Source organism: Oreochromis niloticus, linkage group LG5, assembly GCF_001858045.2.
Source record: "Oreochromis niloticus isolate F11D_XX linkage group LG5, O_niloticus_UMD_NMBU, whole genome shotgun sequence".
Taxonomy (NCBI): domain Eukaryota; kingdom Metazoa; phylum Chordata; class Actinopteri; order Cichliformes; family Cichlidae; genus Oreochromis; species Oreochromis niloticus.
The window spans coordinates 28771020-28790387 of NC_031970.2; the positions used below are offsets into that span (position 1 = coordinate 28771020).

The window sequence follows — 19368 nt, forward strand, 5'->3', positions numbered from 1 at the left end:
AATATGGGACAAGATGATCTCAAGGTTTATATGGGATGGGAAGAAGCCCAGAACAAGGCTAACAACATTGCAACTCCCGAAGTGTAAGGGAGGGATGGCTTTGCCTAACCTAAGGGAATACTTTTACGCAGCCCAATGTAGACCTCTTGTTGGTTGGTGTAGAACGGAATATGAGGCACGGTGGAAGGAAATTGAGAAAGAAATTGAGGGAACCAAAATTCAAATTTTTATCTCTGACAAAGAATTAATGACCTCTTACAAAAGTAGAATGAATCAAATTGTGAAATTTACATTAGACATATGGCACACAGTAATAGAAAAACATCAGTTAAAAGAACAATTATTTTTGCTGAGATGGTTTAGACATGATAAAAAATTTAAGCCGGGACAATTGGATCAAACATTCAAACGGTGGGAGTTAAAAGGGATTACACCAGTTTGTACTCTAATAAAAAATGGAACACTAATGAGCTTCCAACAATTAAAAACTAAATACAAATTGGAAAATAGAGATTTTTTTAGATATTTGCAAGTTAGGGATTATTGCGTAAAGCAAATAAAGTCTGACTGGCTTGAAAAACCATTGGGTGTTATTGGAATAGTAAAAAATTGCTATGAACATAAACAATTCAAAGCAATTTCCACTTTCTATAGATCATTAGAAGAAGATAGACAGGACACAACCTTTTACCTTAAAAAGAAATGGGAAGCTGAACTGGCCATAACTATAACAGAGAAGGAATGGGTCAGTATGTGTGAAATACAACATAGTACAACAAATTCGCCGTTGTGGAGGGAATTTTGCTGGAAAAATTTGACACGTTTTTTCATCACACCCAAAATTAAAAGTAAACAGACCTCAAGTCCACAGAAATGTTGGAGACTGTGTGGAGAAACAGAAGCAGATCATTCACATGTTTTCTGGAAGTGCATAAAAATTAAAAAGTATTGGGAAGACTTTAAAATGACCATGGATAATATTCTGGGTTATGCACTTCCAAACACCTGCCAAGTGATGTATCTTGGAAACATAAAGGAACAGATACAAAAGGAGGACTTATATCTAGCAAAAATAATTCTAGCCGCAACCAAAAAAGCAATCACAAAGAAGTGGTTACACCCAGACCCTCCCACTCAACGAGATTGGATTAGTATTGTAGAGGGTATCTCAGAGATGGAAAAAATAACATTCAATATTAGACTGATGGGATGTAAATACAATAGACAATGGAGAAAGTGGAAAGCATTCCGAAGTGGCACCAAAAACACAACATAACAAGAAATTTGCATGTGACAGAAGAAAAAAGAAATGTAAACTCCAGACTGTTTGTATGTTTGTTTGTTTGTATTTTTCTTTACTGTATGGTTTTCAATGTTAACTAAAACTAATAAAAATTAAAGTTATAAAAAAAAATAAACAATTTATTAATTTAACAAATTTTCAGTAGCATTTGGAAGACTCAGTGAGGAAACGGCTGTGGTGTCATCTTCTTCAGGCGCCCACTTTAAAGCCTCTTTCTGACAGGTACTGACTCCAGGTGCTGACAAACAAGAGTCAATCGCAGAATAAGCTGTTTGGAAGAGAAGAAATGGCAAGTTTTTCATGGGCATAACACACATACTCAACTCTGCTGCTCAACCCACAAATACAATTTCCTTACAAGGGAAATAAACAGGCTTTCCAGTAGTATAAGATTTATTGCCAAGAAGCATTGTTACACCAAAGAAAAGGCTAAACACACCTTTCTTTTTGTGCTAGGTTTATTACATTTGAAGTTTGCAACTTCCTGTTCCATAGGAATATAACCAGAATACAACCATTTGGCACTGAGCCGAGTCCCCTAAAGTTGTATTCAATGGCAAAGATTGAATCAGACAGCAACAGATAACAACATGTTGTCATGCTACATTTATAAACTAGACAGCAATTATATGCAAACCTTGAACAATCTCTGAGTCATTTCAGTCAATTCATGTCAGACTGTAAAAGGGTGCCACCTATCAAGTGACCTGTACAATTGTCTTGCAATAAAAACTGGTTGTGAGTGTGCAGCACCCTCAAGCAGTGGGAAAGCATTTAGTTACCACAAGCATTTAGTAGAAGAATATGAGAAATAAAATACACCTTTGTCAAACTAAGTAGGTTGGATTTTTTTTCCGTGGAGCCAATTTAATGTCATTTTGCTTAGCTAACATCATGTCAGCATTGTGGTAGATGAGATGAGATGATGATTTGTCCTCCTCTTGTCCAGCATCTGAAATTTAAGGACATATTGCACACAGACTTCAGCTAATATCTCTAGAAATATCTCCAGGGCTCGCAAAATTTCAAAATCCCTGGTAACCCTTCGGGCAGGCACTCTTCAGTTTTTGGTAGCCCAAAATAAATTTAAGTAGCCCGAAAAAAAAAAAAATGAGAACAATTTTTTGATGGATGTTTTGTTTCCTTTACAGTAATATACATTAAAGTATAATATTGTAAAGGAAACAAAACATCCATCAAAAAATTGTTAAAACACAAATTACAACAATTGTATAAAAATTACAATCATCAACTCAAATATTTGGAACTGTGTAGAACATAAATCAGTCTGTGTCAGATCCTGAATCTGAAATTTCCGCTTAAGTCCCGGGTAAGAGGTAAGTGGAACCAAGATCTAGGCCATTTGCTTTTTGAAGTTTGCAGATGCGGCTACATTTTGCCAATGGTATACTCTTTGGAACATAGTACACGGTTCTAAACAGCTTTTTCAGGACTTCTTGTTGTGCTTGGTTTATTTTTAGTATGTTTTTGCAATTGGTGTTTGTTCTGGGAAAGATACTGCAGACTGAGCAATAATGCATTTCTCATGGATTCTGATAGGGTCTTTCTTAAAATTACTGGTCCCAGTAACAAAGGTGCTTGTCGACTCAGATATCGAGGGAAACTCACGACACACCTGGCAGAACATTAAGGTATTTACATTGTCATATTCCAGCCACCGAAATTCTTTTGTCCATGAAACCAAAAACGCTATGCTTTCTTTTTGCCTCAGTCTGATTTGTCATAAGTTTTCCGTTTTGTGGTAGGCTTTTCTTTGGCTGTCCCTTCTTCACCCTGACCTGTCTTATTTGGCTCTGCAGAACTAAAATTCCTGCGTAAATCCATCTGTTTTTACACACGTACTTACATAACAGTCAGCGATTCTCTGCACAATCAACCTTTATCACATGTTTAAGTTTGCTGCGGGAAATTTCACTTGTCACGTTTGAATAGTAAGCTAATGAGTGATAAGACGATGTCAGAGGAATTTGTGTGCAATTAATCTGTCACTCACCAATCAGTACTGCCACTCTCTATACATAGTTCACGCGATCGCAAAGTGAAAGTGTAAGCCAAAAAAGAAGAAGCGCAAATTCAAACTCGATTTCACATATTGACAGTGGCTCATCGATGCCAATGACATAATTACCCAGCTATATTTGCGAAAGAATGGAACAGCATTGACACATATTTTTCCTTCCTATGATAGCTCGACGGGCAGGGCTGAGTTAGATTTTGGTAGCCCGACTGGAAAAAATCGCTAGCCCTGGGACGTCGGGCTAGCGATTTTGCGAGCCCTGATCTCACATTCAAAAACTTGTAGATTCGTAGATTTAACTAAAGAAATGGGGTTTAATACCTTCCATATTGTGCCAGGCTGCTACCAACAAAGTGCATAAAGATATAATTTGTTATAATTTTTCTTTGGCAAGGTAGCCATTATTACTAGACACAAGACTCTCTTGAGTTAGATGTTTTTTTATGGTCAAATGACTAACCAGTCAGTGCAAAGTAGCTTAATGAACCAAAAGAAACAAAAAACAAAAAACCAATACTTCCCTAAAATTGTTAGGTACAAGGACTGGACTAATTTAAATGAAAACCTAGCAAGTCTCCAAAGAAAAATGTCAGAAAGTCTGGGGAAGTATTAAATGTAAGCAATGGAGAAATTCTTTAAAAAAAAAAAAAAAAATTAAAAAAAAAACCTGTAGTGAACTGGAGTTGATTAGGCTGGACAACAGACAAGACAGTTGAATAGTTTTAATCTTTATTTACCATTTTGCTAGACATAATGCACTGTGCAGCCTTTTTTGTTTTAGTACATTTTTAACACAGAGACAATACAATCTCAATTGTTTGATAAAAGACATTGAAAATTAAAATCTTTACAGCAGTTAAAAACAAGCAAACAAACAAACAAAAAAACAGAAACATAAAGCAAAGAGATGAATATAATTACACGCCCATGAACTGTGTGGAGAGGATGAGTGAATAAGGACCACACTGGCCATCACTCAATGTTCAACTCAGTGTTCAAGCAACAAGACAAGTATTGAGAAATGTCTGAATATTGAATATTTAAAAAAATATTAGTTGCATACAGAAATTGAATATTTGACATGGTGAGAAAGAATCTGAGAACATGTGACAAGGGAAAAGAAAAAAAAAAAAAGCGAATTTCCAAACTTGCTCACTTCCTTTTAGGCTGCCTACATCTACATTTTGGTATTTTGGTAAGCGTGGCTTTTTCTATGCATTTTCACCTTTTGTATCCATGAAAACAGACTCTCTGAAAAACTCTTCCCAGGATAAAGATTTTCAAAAGCTCAGGTTCTCCATTTATGTAGCAAACAAAAAGGGATATTGTCAAAGATGTGTGCCTACATCATCTCTTTTGACATTGGACTGTGCGCTATGTTGGCTGTTGATTTATTCTCGGTTCAAATGTTTTTGAGGAGAAGTGGTTCCTGGATTCCACTCACTTCTATTTGAGGTGCTCTTTGGAAGGGATGCATAAATACTATCAATAAACACATAAACATAAATGTCAAAAAACTCCAAGGCACTCCTTTTTAAAAAATAAAATTAAAATGCCTTTATTTTCAAAACAATGTCATGTAAAAACTCCAACATGTTTCGGCGCACAGGCCTTCCTTGGGGAATAAAACGGAGTCCATAAACACACAATATTTTCTCGTGGTATTTCACCAATAGGGGTTGCCAACAGTTTTTATTGTTTTCCACCAATACCAAGCTTCCACCTAAGCCTGAGTGAAATATTCTACCAGTGAAGCTCAACTATCAGGAAAAGCCTTCAGAACTAGATGGAAGAGCCTAAAGAAAATGTCAACATCAAGTTCAAATGTTCATCCAAATTCAATTAAAATCAGACAAGGACAAGAACACAAGACTGACTTATCAGAAAAATACAAAGTTACTCGTCTTAACCTGTAGCTGGTGTCACATATGACATTTCTTTTTGTATCTCTTTCACCTACCGGATTGTGACATAGACTCTAAGATCTTCTGAAACTAAGGCGGGTTTAGGGAAGATTTGGCTCATTAGATCATGGCTAACTCTCAATAACACTCTAATTCCTACAAATTATTTGAGGGTTTCCCCTCCGACACCTCTGTAATACATGTAGAGACAAATACTAATTATCTTCGGTTGGTTTCCGACCATTACTGTGTGGTAACATTCACCTGTCCAAGGCTATATAGTGTACGATTTCTGCAGGGTAGTGTTGTCATATCCGTGTTCTTGAAAATGTGACACCATTTCCTCAGATTTTATTTCAAATCCCTTTTACTGGTCAGCGTCTTCTGACTCATTGGAATTTACCAAAAGGGAACATTTTTGTAAGCCACTTCAGATGGAAGCTGTCGGCCTGTACTACAATAACTCTCTGTTGGTTACACACGTATGTCACATGTGACTTTGTGATCTTTTATGATTTTGAGGCCCAATAAATATAGTCTCACCTTGCTATACTCCAAAGACAGCTTATATTGTAATTCAGGTTATTTAAAAAGATATGAAAAGTTTGCAGGCCAAACCAAATATCACCAGTGTACCATTCCCACTGAACAATAGGTTTAAGAAAAAAAAAAAGAAAAAAAAAAAGAAGAACATTAACTGGTGGAATATTCCATTCACCCTTAGGTGGTAGCTTGCTACTGATGTAACACCATATCTGGACCACCCCTACTGGTGGCATACCACTAGAAACGATTCTGTGTTCATGGATTTTTTTATTTTTTTATAGATTGTTTTATGTTTTTGCTTTTTTTTTGGGGGGGGGGGGGGGTCATGTTGACTGACATATGTTTCAAAATGTACTTGAGGAAAAAAGTGTGCATGTGGATGTCTGCACACAAGCTTAATTCATGTCATTAGTAACACCTGTGTTCACTCTACTCGTATCAAAACAGCTGCTCTCAAAAAGGTCCATTACAGACAAAAAGAATAAGCTTAAGAGATTACTGGTTCAACAACAATGCTTCTTCACATGTACTTGTTTCATACTGCCCCAGTCCAAGCTGAATCGCATGGCCTAAATGAAGTCAACAGAACTACACTATCTACACAAAGGAAAGACTTAATGCTAAGACCACCAAACCTGACATCCCTTGGCTGCAACTATGAATTCTGATCATAAAGGATATGAACAGGATTTGTGACAAAGGGCAGATATGGCTGAGTGCAACCCCCACTGAGAGAAGGTTTGACTTGCCAACAATGCAAACCATTGTGGTAATACAGGAACCGGATAGCCAGATATCCCAAAGGGCCTGGTATACACTACCATATTCATGAAGGCCCCCCCCAGTGAACAAGGCTGAATTCGTTCTCCAAGTTTACATAACACATACAGGCTTATTGGTCAACTTTGCTTCAAATATCCTTCAGAAGACAAAGATCTGGTCCAGTGATCCATGAAACAACGAAAACCACAGTGCTGCTGAATCCAAGATTTGACTAGCAGACGTACGCCCCAGAACCTTGGCAGACCCATCCAAAGACCTCCCTAGAACATTCCCTCCGGTCCCCGTTTTTGAAGAGGGAAATCCACGTTAAAAGCATTACATGCTAATGCCACATAGAATTTTATCATCCAACACAGCTAAATAACTCTAGACATTTAGGGTAATCGTATCTACCTCAGGAGCCCTGCCACCAAGTATTAAGTTTAATTACCCCCCTAACCTTGCTCCCTTGTGTTTAACCAGTCAAAATAATAATAAAATATCCAGTCTATTCCATCCCCTCAACATTAAACTGGTTGCACTGCCCAAAATATGCATCAAAGTTACTCCAATCCCATCAAACTATGGATCAACTTCACTCACTAGTTCAGGCTCCTTACCTGCTAGACATTTCATGTACCTCTAGCTTGTTTTGGGACTTACTAATGCTGCTATTTTATGTAATGCATTTCAAGACTCAAAGATTCCTCAGACAAATGAAAAAGACTGAAACCACAAAAAAGCAAAATGATATTGGACGCATTGAGAGCAGCTCTATTAAAAAAACAAAACAAAAACAAAAAACCTATCACTCAGTGTATGGTGCTTTGTCTTGACAATGGAGACTGAAAGATGGTGTCAAAGCATGTAAGTACAGTAAATCAAACAAGGGAAGGATTCTGAATTGAAAAGGTTGCGGGATAGTGAGGCAGGTCTGAATGAAATTCAAGTCCACTAATGCTTTTCATGTGGTAAAAATGGTTCAAGCTAAAAAACGAGGGCTGGTAAGTGTATACACGTAAGCTAAGTGAGACTTAATAAATGAAAGATAAAGAGATAAAACAGAAGGAATTTAAATAGCTATTATACCATTATTGCACAGTCAGTGTACTTACTTGCAAAAACCTTAGAAGAAAATTTCTGCTGTACATGTAATTTATTTTTTCCTAGAAGGTTCTACATTTAGAACTTGCATAAATTCACCTTGGACAGCCACCACATAAAAATCCATTATTTGCTATATCAGTGTTTCCCAACCTTTTGGAGCCACAGCACATATTTCACATTAGAAAAATCACACGGCACACAACCAAACAAAAACGTCACAAAAAGCATATTGATAATTTTTCCCCATGCACCAGGGATAGTGGAATTGGCTCGGTTTGTCCCCAGTATACCTTTTTTTGCTTTCTTTTGACCACTACTTATGCTAGGGTCTTCATCTGAGTTGGAATTTTCTCCAGACTATTATGTAATTTTTTCTTGGTCTTCTTCTGTTTTACTGGCAGTTGGCAACCCAGTTAATTAGAGCAGGTAGTTGTACTGCCCTCTAGTGGAAGAGAATATAATTGTTCTGCCCATTACTCATGTTGATCGCTTAGAGCAGCGGTCCCCAACCACCAGGCCACGGACCCGCATTCATTTGGTACTGGGCTGCGGTGTTGTAGTTGTGTGTCTTATTTTGAAAGAAATATTTACACGTTACCATGGCGACCAGCGAGAATTAAGGGGCAGAGAGGATGTTACTTTCAATGTTGTTGGCGCATTTCAGGACAACGCTGCTAATTAAGTTACACGATTAGACAGTGAATTCACGTTTATTTTTATATTTAACAAATACCACAGTTTTTGTCTTGGTTGTATCATTTTATTTTGTTGTATATATCCGTGACAATTTAAAGGCCAGACCGTGAAAATATTGTCTGACATTAAACCGGTCTGTGGCGCCAAAAAGGTTGGGAATCGCTGGCTTAGAGTACTAATCAGGTGGAATCAGATAATCTTCCACAACACACCTATGTGCCGCAGCACAGTGGTTGGGAAACACTGTGCTATATAAAGCATAAGGTTCAATGAAAGATGTGTTTTTTGGCGACATATCCAACAACAAAATAGTTAAGAAAATTCTAACCTTTATTGCCAATAATTTCAATTAACATAGTGTGCTGAACAATGCAGTCTCTCTTTAATTTAGTACTTAAAACTTTTTGCCGTTTTGAAGATGTGTCCAAAAGACAATACAATGTCAACAGATTGATAAAAAGACACTCTGTGAAAATTAAAATTCCCACAGTATAGTTATTTAAAAAAACAAAAACAAAGAACACTGTCCCACCTTTCCTATTCATCCAAGCAAAGAGATGAACATTACCACACCCATGAACTGTGTGAAGAGGATGAGTGGAGTGAAGAAGGACCACACTGGCCATAATGCAATGTTAAAGCTGCAAGACAAATATTGAGAAATGTTTGAGTATTGATCATTTGTAAAATATTAGTTAAATACAGATGCTCCCTGTTACAAAAAGACGTAAGAGGACAGGCAGCAGAGCTGTTTCTCTATCAGATTGAGCTCCCATACTTGGGAAATTCATCAGTAAATAAAGAATTTCCCAAGTATGGGATAAATAAAGTATTATGACTTTTAATTTTTTTGCATTCACAAAAAAAATACATAAATAAAAAAATAAATAAAAAAATCAGCTACTAAATAAAAAAATTAATACTGTGCTGTACGTATTGTGGAAAAGTATTGAATCACCTTTTTTTCTCTTCTTAAATCACATTTCTATCTTTTCCAAAGGAAGCAACACACTTTAAAAATGCTCCTGAGCAACATCTTTATGCATCCTCAATCATCGAGGTAATGAAATCCCAAAAAGTTGATTCTGTTCATCTGGACATGGCGTTTTCAGTGGGAGAAACTTTTTGTCACTCATCTAAATGACTTCTTCAGTCTCAGCTGACTGCAGCTTTCCCCAACCTTTTAAACAGTACATTTGCTTAATGACTGAAAATACAACTGGACAAGTGGGTGAAAAATCTGTCTGACAGACAACTCACCCAAGAAGAGAAAAACATCCTTCCGAAAGGGTAGAACTTTCCTGTAATGCTGAAACAAATATGGCTAGAGGAACTGATCACAGAAAGAGCAATTTGAAACAACAACATTGCAGATGTGGAAGCAGAGCAACTGTGGACGAAGGTTTCAGCCTGTCTCAACAATGCAAAGCATTGAGGAGCATGGAGGAGGGGAAGGCACTCACATCCCTTAGTAATGACAAAAACCAATATCATCCTTCTGGCAGAGGAAGGTAGGTGCAGTTTTGCTAAGCCAGAAAGACTGTCATGAATATTTTGCCACAGTGACAGTGACAAAAATGCTTCTGAGCCCCTGAAACGAGACCCAGGACGTGGTTACAGGAACATGGTGTTAGATTGTCTGAAGTAGTTAGAACAAGACAATGCCATTGACCAGACCTCATACCACAGGACATGCGCAGGGGAAGCTACACCAAGTCCATATGGTTTTCCAAAGATACATAAAACAAGGTGTACCTTTAAGAGCAATTGTCTTTATTATCAACTCAGTCACCTACAACATCTCAAAGTTTCTGGCTTCGATCCTAAACCCGTTAGTAGGTAGCTCTGAACCCCACATCAAGAACACCTTGGATTTTGACTAGTAGATGAGAGATGTCATTATTGACTGTTCCAGTTACAGAAGCAGTGGAGGTAGTTCGTAAGCGATTACAGGATGACCCCAACCTCAGCAACAGAACCACTCTCAGTACCGACCAAGTGTGTTTGCTTTTGGAACTGTGTCTTCATTCCATATATTTCACATACAAGGATCAGTACTACAAGCAGAAACATGGGTGTGCTATGGGTTCCCCCAATTCACCCATTTTGTACAACTTGTACATGGAAGAAGTGAAAAAGAGTCCTCTGTTATCCTGCCCTGGAACACCACGTAGTCTTTGTTTACGTACGTGGATAACACCTGAGTGAAACTTAAATCTCAGGACATACCACAATTCACTGATCACATTAACTTGGTGGACCAACACATCAAGTTCACCAGGGAGGATATGAAAAATGACAGGCTACACTTCTTAGACTTTAAGATTTCCAACTGTAATGGTGGACATTTAAAAGTTCATGTGCACCGTAAACACATACAGATGAGTATTTAAGGTTTGACTCTCATCATCCACTGGAGCACAAAACTGGGTGTCATTAGGACACTACAACACTGAGGGAACACCATCCCCACAGATACAGCAGCCAGGGAAGCTGAAGAAATTCATATCAAGAAGGCCCTGAATAAATGTGGTTATCCCAGCTGGACATTTGTCAAAGCTGGGAAGGCACCTAAAGAAAGCTCCAGGCGATCCAGGAGAGAAGAAGGACAAGTGCTGCCTCAGCAAAAACCCTTAGTAATCCCTTATGTGTCAGGAATATCAGAACAGCTGAGACGCATTTTCTCTTAACACCCGAATCACGCTCCGCCAAAAATCAGTCCACCCCAAGGATGGGGTCCCCCGACACAGAGTAATATATTGTACGCTGTTAAGTGCCAGGAGGATAGCCATTTATACATTGGGAAAACCAAACAACATCTTGCTAAGCGGATGACACAACACAGAAGAGCTAACTCATCAGGCCAGAAGTCTATTCACACCTACAGGCCAGTAGCCACTCTTTCAATGATCCTGGACAGGGAGGAACACTGGTTTGAGCGCAGAGTCAAGGAGACCATTTACATGAAAAGGGAAACACCATCTCTTAATCGAGGAGGGGGACTATTGGTACATCTTTCACCATCTTACAATGCTATGATTGCAGCCATTTCCCAACTTTCTGTGAATGGTACTCAAGGCAACCACGGATCAATGGTCTTGTGAAAATTTGGATATTAATGATCAAGAAAGTGACCTCACAGCCCATTGTTTGTCAGTGGTCCTAGTTTCAGGTATTGTGCAAATGCACTGTTTAAAAGGATGGGGAAACCTGCAGTCAGCTGAGACTAAAGATGTCACTTGAATGAGTGGGAAACATTACTCCCTGTGAAATGCTACGTCCAGAAGAACGGAATGAACTTTTTGGGGCTCTTGAGCAATAGTTCTCCAGGTTTTCTGAAGGTCTTTCAAAGCTTTTCTTTGGACATCAGCTGCTTTTTTACTCAATTATCAGTCCAGTCCTTGTACCTGTCCATTTTCAAAGGATTTTTTGTTTGTTTGTTTCTTTTCCACTTAGCACTGACCTATGAATCATTGAAGCATGTCTACATATAAGAGACAACTTAAAGGACCAATTATTAATTTTCCCTTCAAAAAAAAATAAATAAAAAATAAATAAATTAAACCAGCCTGTCAAAAAAAAAAAAAAACCCCAGATCATTTATTTCTACTTCCTTCGCTGGCCCTAGCTGTCAGGAAGTTATTCTCAAGGAAGAAAAATAAAGAGAAAAAACACGAGTTATCCCAAATTAGACGTTAACTGAACTGAAATATGTGGTAACAGGTCTGGTGGAACGATTAATACGATTTTTTTGTTCAAATCATCACTTTTATGGTCAGAAGAGAGGTACAAAAATTTGTAAAACTCAGTGAGGCTCTGGCATGGTTTGAGGCTATATTTCAGCCAATGGTGCTGGGAATTGTGTCAAAAATGACGAAATTATGAAGACAGAAAAACACTGTCCGACTTTAATCCACCATGCAATATGAACTAAAAGATGACTGACAGCTTTATTTTTCAGCATAACAATGATCCCAAACATACTGCCAATGAATTAAAAATTTACCTGGAGATAGAAAGTTAGGGTTATGCGATATGACCAAAATCTCCTGATATAACCCATCTGTTATCAAGATAATGACAGATATTACAATAAAGTACATTTTCTGTCAATTTTGTTATTATATAAATTAAAGCAATATTTCTTTTTACATTTAAATTAAATAAAAAATGAAACAATTATGAACCTCACATGGCATTAACCCGTATTGACACAAACTTGATGACCCATTGTACTCACGCAAGCGCTTCCCTGAGCCCTCCAGCTATCATTACTGTTCCTGTAAGGTTGTTGAGAAACTAACCTCTGCAGACACTTACTGCTGTGTGTCCAGTTTCGGATGAAGTGCACTCTTACAGGGATGTGGTGTTCGGCCACTCTGTTATTCCAGAGTAGTATGCTACGTTGCGGATTTCCTCCAATATTTTGGCCAGGCACTCGTAATATAAAACAGGCAACTCGACTTGCAGTGAAGCGTTTTCGGCTGGGGTTGTGTACCTGGAATTGAGTGTTTTGACCAGTGCACAAAATCATATAACGAGCTCCTCAGTTTGTTTTGGCTGGTTCTTGTGTGGTCCCATGGCGACTAAATCAATGAAAGAATGTTGCAGCTAATACTGTGTTTTGCAATAGAGTATAAATATGAAACAATAAGCGTTTCAATATCATCCTTTAATATATTTTGTCATATCGCACAGCCCTAGTGTCAGTCATGGATTGGCCTCCCCAGTGCCCAGATCTCAACATTATTAAAGCAGTGTGGGATCATTTTGACAGAGAATGGAACAAAAGTCGGCCAACATCCAAAGAAGAGCTTTGAATGTCCTTCAAGAAGACTGGAGAACTATTCCTGAAGACGGCTTAAAGAAATGGCAAGAAAGTTTGCCTAAGAGAGTTCAGACGGTGTTAAAAAATAAAGACGGTTATACCAATTGGTTATACCATATCGATATTAGCATATATACATGATATAGATTTTCAAGCTTTTGAGAACTGTACAAAACTCTATTTTTACCTTATATACTATATTGCATATTTGCATAGGTTTCAATAATTTGCTGCTCCTATTTCCCTTTTTCCTAGAAAATTATAAAGAAATCGCGGTTGGTTCATCATTTTTTTTTTTCCACAGTACCATACACACAAGCACTTGCAAGAAAATGTCTAAACTTGCTCCATTCCACTTACACACATAGCCTTGATTAAATACCAATATCTGTTTTTAGCCTGCTATCAAAATGGCTGCCATTAAACAAGTCTATTAAGAATATAAAAAATCTTACTGGTTCAACACTCTAGTACAACATATAGGGACAGTAAGGGTCCAGTTAATCCTACCTTTTTCTTCTTTGTGCTTAAGTAAAACCAAATAATCCAAAAAATGTATCATAAATGGAAATTTAGTTTGATCTATCTTATATAGAATTTACTTTATTTCTCAGTGGGTTTGGTTTGATGTTTCACACTATTGCTAAAATGTTGCACTTGTCCGTAACAGCTATTTGAAACTATAAAATGACATTCTTGAATAACATATTTTAAATTGTGCTGAAATGCTAGGCACTTTTTACTGTTCATAATATTACACACACACTTAGATCAGTTTGATGAGTCAGCAGTGGCTAGCTTTAGCAGCTTTCTTTCCTTACAGATTAAGATCCACTTTGATTACAGTACATACCACAGAAATATTTATTTCCTACTGGACAGTGAGTTACCTACCATTATCTCTTACTATATACCCCAAATAATATAAAATTGTTTATGCAAACACACTTAAAGAAAAAAAGTACTGCTTGGCCTATGGCTGCATTTTTTTGTGTAAAAACAATGCTCTGGAGTTAACTTGTAATTATGCAGGATATGTCCTGTTTTACCTGCATGATGCAGCGATAAATGCTGCAGTGGTGATTGGAGGAATGGCAGGGTACTCTTGGTCATAGTGCTGGATGCCTTTGTACCACTCCAAGTACACAATGCAAAACGTGGCCAGAGACAAGCAGATCCCCAGGAGTAACAGACCAACAGTGAACCACCAACTGGCAAAACAGGTTAAAATGAGGATCAGTGTCAACAGCTAAAGCTAGTCTATTCAAACAGAGAACATGCTGCGTCAAAAACACATTCGCACCAGTATCGTATAACCACAATGTCACTGAAACAGAAGAAAAAAAACACAATCTCTTGGGTTTTGATTTTTAAGCACCTTTCATAACCACAAAGTAGGTCTTGGTGATACAGTTAAAAAATAAATAAACAAAATGTTAAAAAAAGGTATTCCTTTATAACACCAACACTACAATTATGTATGCAATATAACATTTTTTACACTGAAATACTGATGTGACAAAAATTATGTGGAATATATTAAAAAATACAATGTGCACAGAGGAGGTGACGCCTTTAAGAAGATAATCCGTCACTTCTTATTGTGGGAAGTTTTCTGTTATTGCAGTTATCAGCATCTAGCTATGATTAAGTTACAAAAGTATCTGTGTATGGCATTTGGTGGAATTGGTGTGCCCCAGAAAAGAAAAGACTCTTTTCATACAATGGTATTGTCATGTCTATCTGCATCTCCTTATTACTGCATCATTAGAGTGCAGAGTAGAGAGCAGTCACTCTATATGAGATAAGCTACAGTAAAGACATTAACAGCAGAAAATATAAAAGCTAATGTCTGTGTGCACGTGCAACAGCTAGTGAGCCAAACAGCAGTACTGTTCTATAGTCCAGGCAAAATGCAACAGCTAAGCAGACAGTAACCTGCTTAGCTAATAAAACGCATATTCAGTATTATCAACCATTATGCATTTTCCACAAAATGCAATGAAATATACTGATGTTGATGATATTTAGAAAGAACTACAGCAAACACTTTACAAGTTTAATGTGCTTATCTGAGAAATTTTAATAATAGTATAACATGGAATGAGTGAGCAACTAAGCACATTCACCCTTTGATATCATCATTTTCCATGATGTGTCGGAGGAAATCCACGTAGTATGTCACAACTACTGAAGCCACAATCCAGAAAATGGAGTGTTTATTGAAGCGGGGGAGTGGTTTGACCTCTTTTTCCTCCTGACCTGAAAGATGAAAAACAAAAACAAAACAAAAAACCCCCCACAAAAGCACAAAAATTATTTGTGTTAACTCAAGCCTTTTTTAAGGGCACACTTAATTACAAGACACCTCAGAAGAACAGAGCGTACACTGTTACGATGTTTTACTATAAATTAGATGCTAAGCAAAGTTATAATATTAACACAGTGCATTACTCAAAGAAAACTGAAGTTATAGCACCATATGACATAAATCAAATCTAATATTTGTCTCATCAGAAGGCATACGACAAATCTCCTTTGTACAAATTCCAGCCTTTAATGTTTAAGCAGCTTCTGAGGCAAAACTGATAGGTTTCCTTCAGACAATCTTCCCTCTCAGAGGGCTATTAATCTCTATAATTTAATGGTTGATTAAACGTATCAGAGATTGTTGTTGGCCGCTGAAGTGGCTTAGCATGCTACTCCACTCTACAAAGAGTTCACTATGAACTTGACGCCCTAGATAAGTAGCTGCTGCACATCTTAATCAAAGTTAAGCCTAATGGTTCATCCTCCATGTAACATTGGCATAGTACTATAATACATTATCTTGCCATAGAGACCCAATGATGATAAGCAGGTATGGGTGTCATATACACAAAGCCATTCATAAGAAATCTCAATCTCGGTTATCTTACAGTTTACACTGGCAAAGGCATGACCCTTGAATTGATAACTGTGTAGGAGTAGAGTGTCCCCTGTATTATGTTGCTGAGCTGACACAGAGTTTCTTCACAGTCAAAACAATCAAGAATTGGTGGATTTCTGCCAGCTAGGGCCTCAGAGTTGGACAAGTGTCGGTTGTACAAGCTGCCTACAAGACACCATTAGAATAAAAAGGCTGCAGTCACAATGACCAGCCGCTGTGTTACAGCTGAGGGAGTTTGCGTTTAATTATCTGTAGCTTAATACAGGGACGAAGAAATGAAAAGAAAGAAAAACGTTAAATGGTTTAAAGAAAGAGCAAAAAAGAAAGAAAGAAAGAAAAAAAAAGGTTGGTTACTTTTCTATCAACCTCTGCTCGGGTCAGTAGCTGTACCTGTGGCAGACAACCACAATTTGTACTCAAGTGACAGTTTGACACCTTTAAAGTCACAGACCGGGGTTGTCCGGGGCTAACTCTGTGGATAACAATAATGGTGCCTTCCAGCAAGAAGAAATATTAGTTAAAACTGGATAATAACATTAGCCAGTATAAATTTTCTGAACCTTACTCTTTTCATCTTCGGCACCCGAATCTGCTGGTCGCATAAGCAATTCTGCATCTCTTTTAAATCGATTCCGTAAGTTTGCAAGTTCACTGTCGTTCAGCATTTTACTGACGCTAACATGAACATTAAATGTTAGCTAGCTGGGTATCAGAAGGCACTTCCTGTGACACACTGAGTCGCTTTTTTATGACGCACTTGAGCGAGACGGTTGTAGTTTTAAAACCCATTCTATTAAAAAAAATTGATAAGAATAACTAAATGTTTAATCATTTGACTTTAAAGCGATTATAAAATAGCTGAAGTAAAACGTAAAAAAGCAGAATACCTTCAGAAAGGTTAACATCAGAGTATATATTAAATTGGAGGCTTAATCATAAAGTATTTTCAGTCTCTTCAACCTTTTAACTGAAGTGACAGATACGACTGGTTTTTCTTATATTTTTACACGTATAAAAATAGAACTTGGCAAAGAGGAATGAGCCATTCAGAAATTTTCTGTCGTATTAAAAGATCTATATCTATAAAAAATATTTTGTACCTGTCTTTTATTAAAGAGCAGCTGGAAAGGTGGAGCAACAACCAAACTGGACCACTGGTCTGGAAAGAAATGCACGTCTAGTGTAACTGAGGATTAAGGGGAGGGTGGTCTGATGGGGTACATCTGATGCCAACCCTCATAACATTTGCAGAATGCATAGTCGCTGGCTTTACTCCAAACCTAATCTTGAATGTGAATGTATACATTTACATAGCTGTGGCAGCAATCTGACACTTCTGTTATTGTTGCTTGTAATTCTGAGCCCTAAATTTTTTCTGTTGAGACTTGAGACAGAATTTTTTTTTAATACTTTATGGTTTGTCTATCACCAATTCATAAATGCAGTTTAGCAGCTATAAATGCCACAGAGTCCAGCTTTTTGTTGGAATGTTTTTATTATTTCTGTAATATATGACTATTGGAGTGACATATTGCTAAAATTCTAATTATTTAAATCACATAAATGCACAACTCCTGCATGTCCTCATCTTTAGGGAAAATGAAAAAAAAATATGACCCCTCTTATTAAAATATATTCAAATACCTCACTGAAATAAAACTGTGTAACAGTGCTGAAAATCATACAGATGTAACACTTATATCACAATTTTATAAACCAAAAATAAATAAGTTAAAAAAAAAGCCTTAGTGCTGTGGAAAACTCTTGAGCCACCCAATCTATCTGGAGAAGCCAATCCATGACTGATAGTGTTTCACTGTGTGTTTTTTTCTTTCCAGGTATGCTTTTACTGCATTGGCACTGTGTTTTGGATCATTTTCATGCTGCAAAAAGAAACCTTTGCCAATCAGATACTTTCCAGATGGTACTGCATGGTGGATCAAAATCTGATGGTACTATTCTGTGTTCTTAAATCCAATAATTTTGACAAGATCTCCAAACTGGGTGAAATGGAGCCCCAAATCATGACAGAGCCTCCACTGTGTTTAGTGACCATTTGTGATGAGGTTTCAACAAAAACTACATCTTTTACATCTTTTTGATCTTGTGTCAGGTCTTTGCTGTTTTTTTTCTTCTAATTCTTAAGGGTGGCCAGATGCCATTTTCTTTTCTATTCCAGTATATTAAAATCTTTCAGACACACCGCACACCATGACAATCTATGCCAACTTTTCATTCTTTTATTTGTGCAAAAATGTTATTTTGTCTTTGAAACCTTGTTATTCTCTGCATTTTGTAGATTCCATAACCAGGAATGGATTATATTGGGGGTTTTTTTTGGACAGGCTGCTGATTACAAAGTCCCCAAAGACACAATATAAAAATCAGTTCCTTTTGTAAGTTGCCTATGCAGGCACAACATCGGCCAATTCCTCGAGTAAGGTAGCTTTTTTATGCTTGAATAATTCATAGATGAGTGAAAGAAAATGGAGAGCTATACCAACTAGACTGAAAATAAGTCTTTAAAAAACAAATTATGAGAAAGTCTGGCTCTTTGGAAGTGAAATATAAATAACATTTTACACAGAGCTGTACGTTTCATAATTTCACTTTGATACCAACGGCATGTTATTAATCATATACAGCAGACTAAGGCCTGAATAAATGCATTTGTTTTGCAGTGAAGATGTAGTTTCAGTATTCTGGGGGGTCTGGATTAAATCAACAGAATTAAGCTCTGCTGAGCCCAGGTGGACTAGAAAACATCATTTTAATACTACCAAACTTCAGTTACAGCTTGACTAAAGCCCAAAGTATGTAATATACAATTACAAGGTAAGCAGTGTGATGAATGAGCATCAGTGTTAAACCTGCTGGGATTAGCTGAGCTTCATAAAGCTGGGCAGATTTCCTCCTGTTTGTGTGTGCGTCTGTGTCTGTGTGTCTGCGTGTGCGTACAGGGTAAAGAGACTGCTCATTCTAGTCGTGCAAAATCAGACAGCATTAAAACTTCACCTGAGGCTGACACCAGGCGTCTTGCTTCTATGGGGCTTCTGTGTCCCTGGCCAAGTGAACCCCGTTCGGGGTGCCGAGGAATGTGCATTAACTTCGTCCCGTGTGAGAGTCTAATTCACCTCAGGTGCACCTCTCCCGTTACCCTTCCCCCACTCTAACATCCAATCCCACAGATAAGGTGCCATTTCCCAGCCTTACCGTGAGCTTGGAATGCGTAACAGAGCAGCCATCTATCACAAT

At 37.5% G+C, this 19368-nt stretch overlaps 1 protein-coding gene across 9 annotated transcripts; it reads right to left on the reverse strand.

Moving 5' to 3' along the window:
• Positions 1-214: 214 nt before the first annotated feature.
• On the reverse strand, positions 215-19368 carry tmem128 (transmembrane protein 128). Of its 9 annotated transcripts, XR_002062137.2 has the most exons (6): positions 16679-16865; positions 15314-15446; positions 14234-14395; positions 8889-8997; positions 2126-2255; positions 215-1571 (listed from the first exon to the last, which is right to left on the reverse strand). XR_002062137.2 is itself a non-coding variant. In XM_019358735.2 (5 exons), the coding sequence occupies exons 1-4, from the start codon at positions 16776-16778 to the stop codon at positions 8898-8900; spliced, it is 495 nt and encodes a 164-aa protein (XP_019214280.1). In that variant the 5' UTR covers positions 16779-16865; the 3' UTR covers positions 215-1571; positions 8889-8897. The 9 variants fall into 9 exon arrangements, 7 of the variants coding, with proteins under 7 accessions (XP_019214280.1, XP_019214282.1, XP_013125448.1 ...); XR_003220188.1 differs by lacking the exon at positions 8889-8997 and having other exon boundaries at positions 16679-16866; XM_019358735.2 differs by lacking the exon at positions 2126-2255.

Excerpts from the sequence above, each read along its gene's own strand:
- tmem128 (XM_019358735.2), bottom strand. The coding sequence starts at position 16,778 with ATGCTGAACGACAGTGAACTTGCAAACTTACGGAATCGATTTAAAAGA. Across the intron at positions 15,447-16,678 it reads GGGTGCCGAAGATGAAAAGA|GTCAGGAGGAAAAAGAGGTC; the intron begins GTAAGGTTCAGA and ends TTCATCTTTCAG. Across the intron at positions 8,998-14,233 it reads TTTATCGCTGCATCATGCAG|CTTTAACATTGCATTATGGC; the intron begins GTAAAACAGGAC and ends TTTGTCTTGCAG.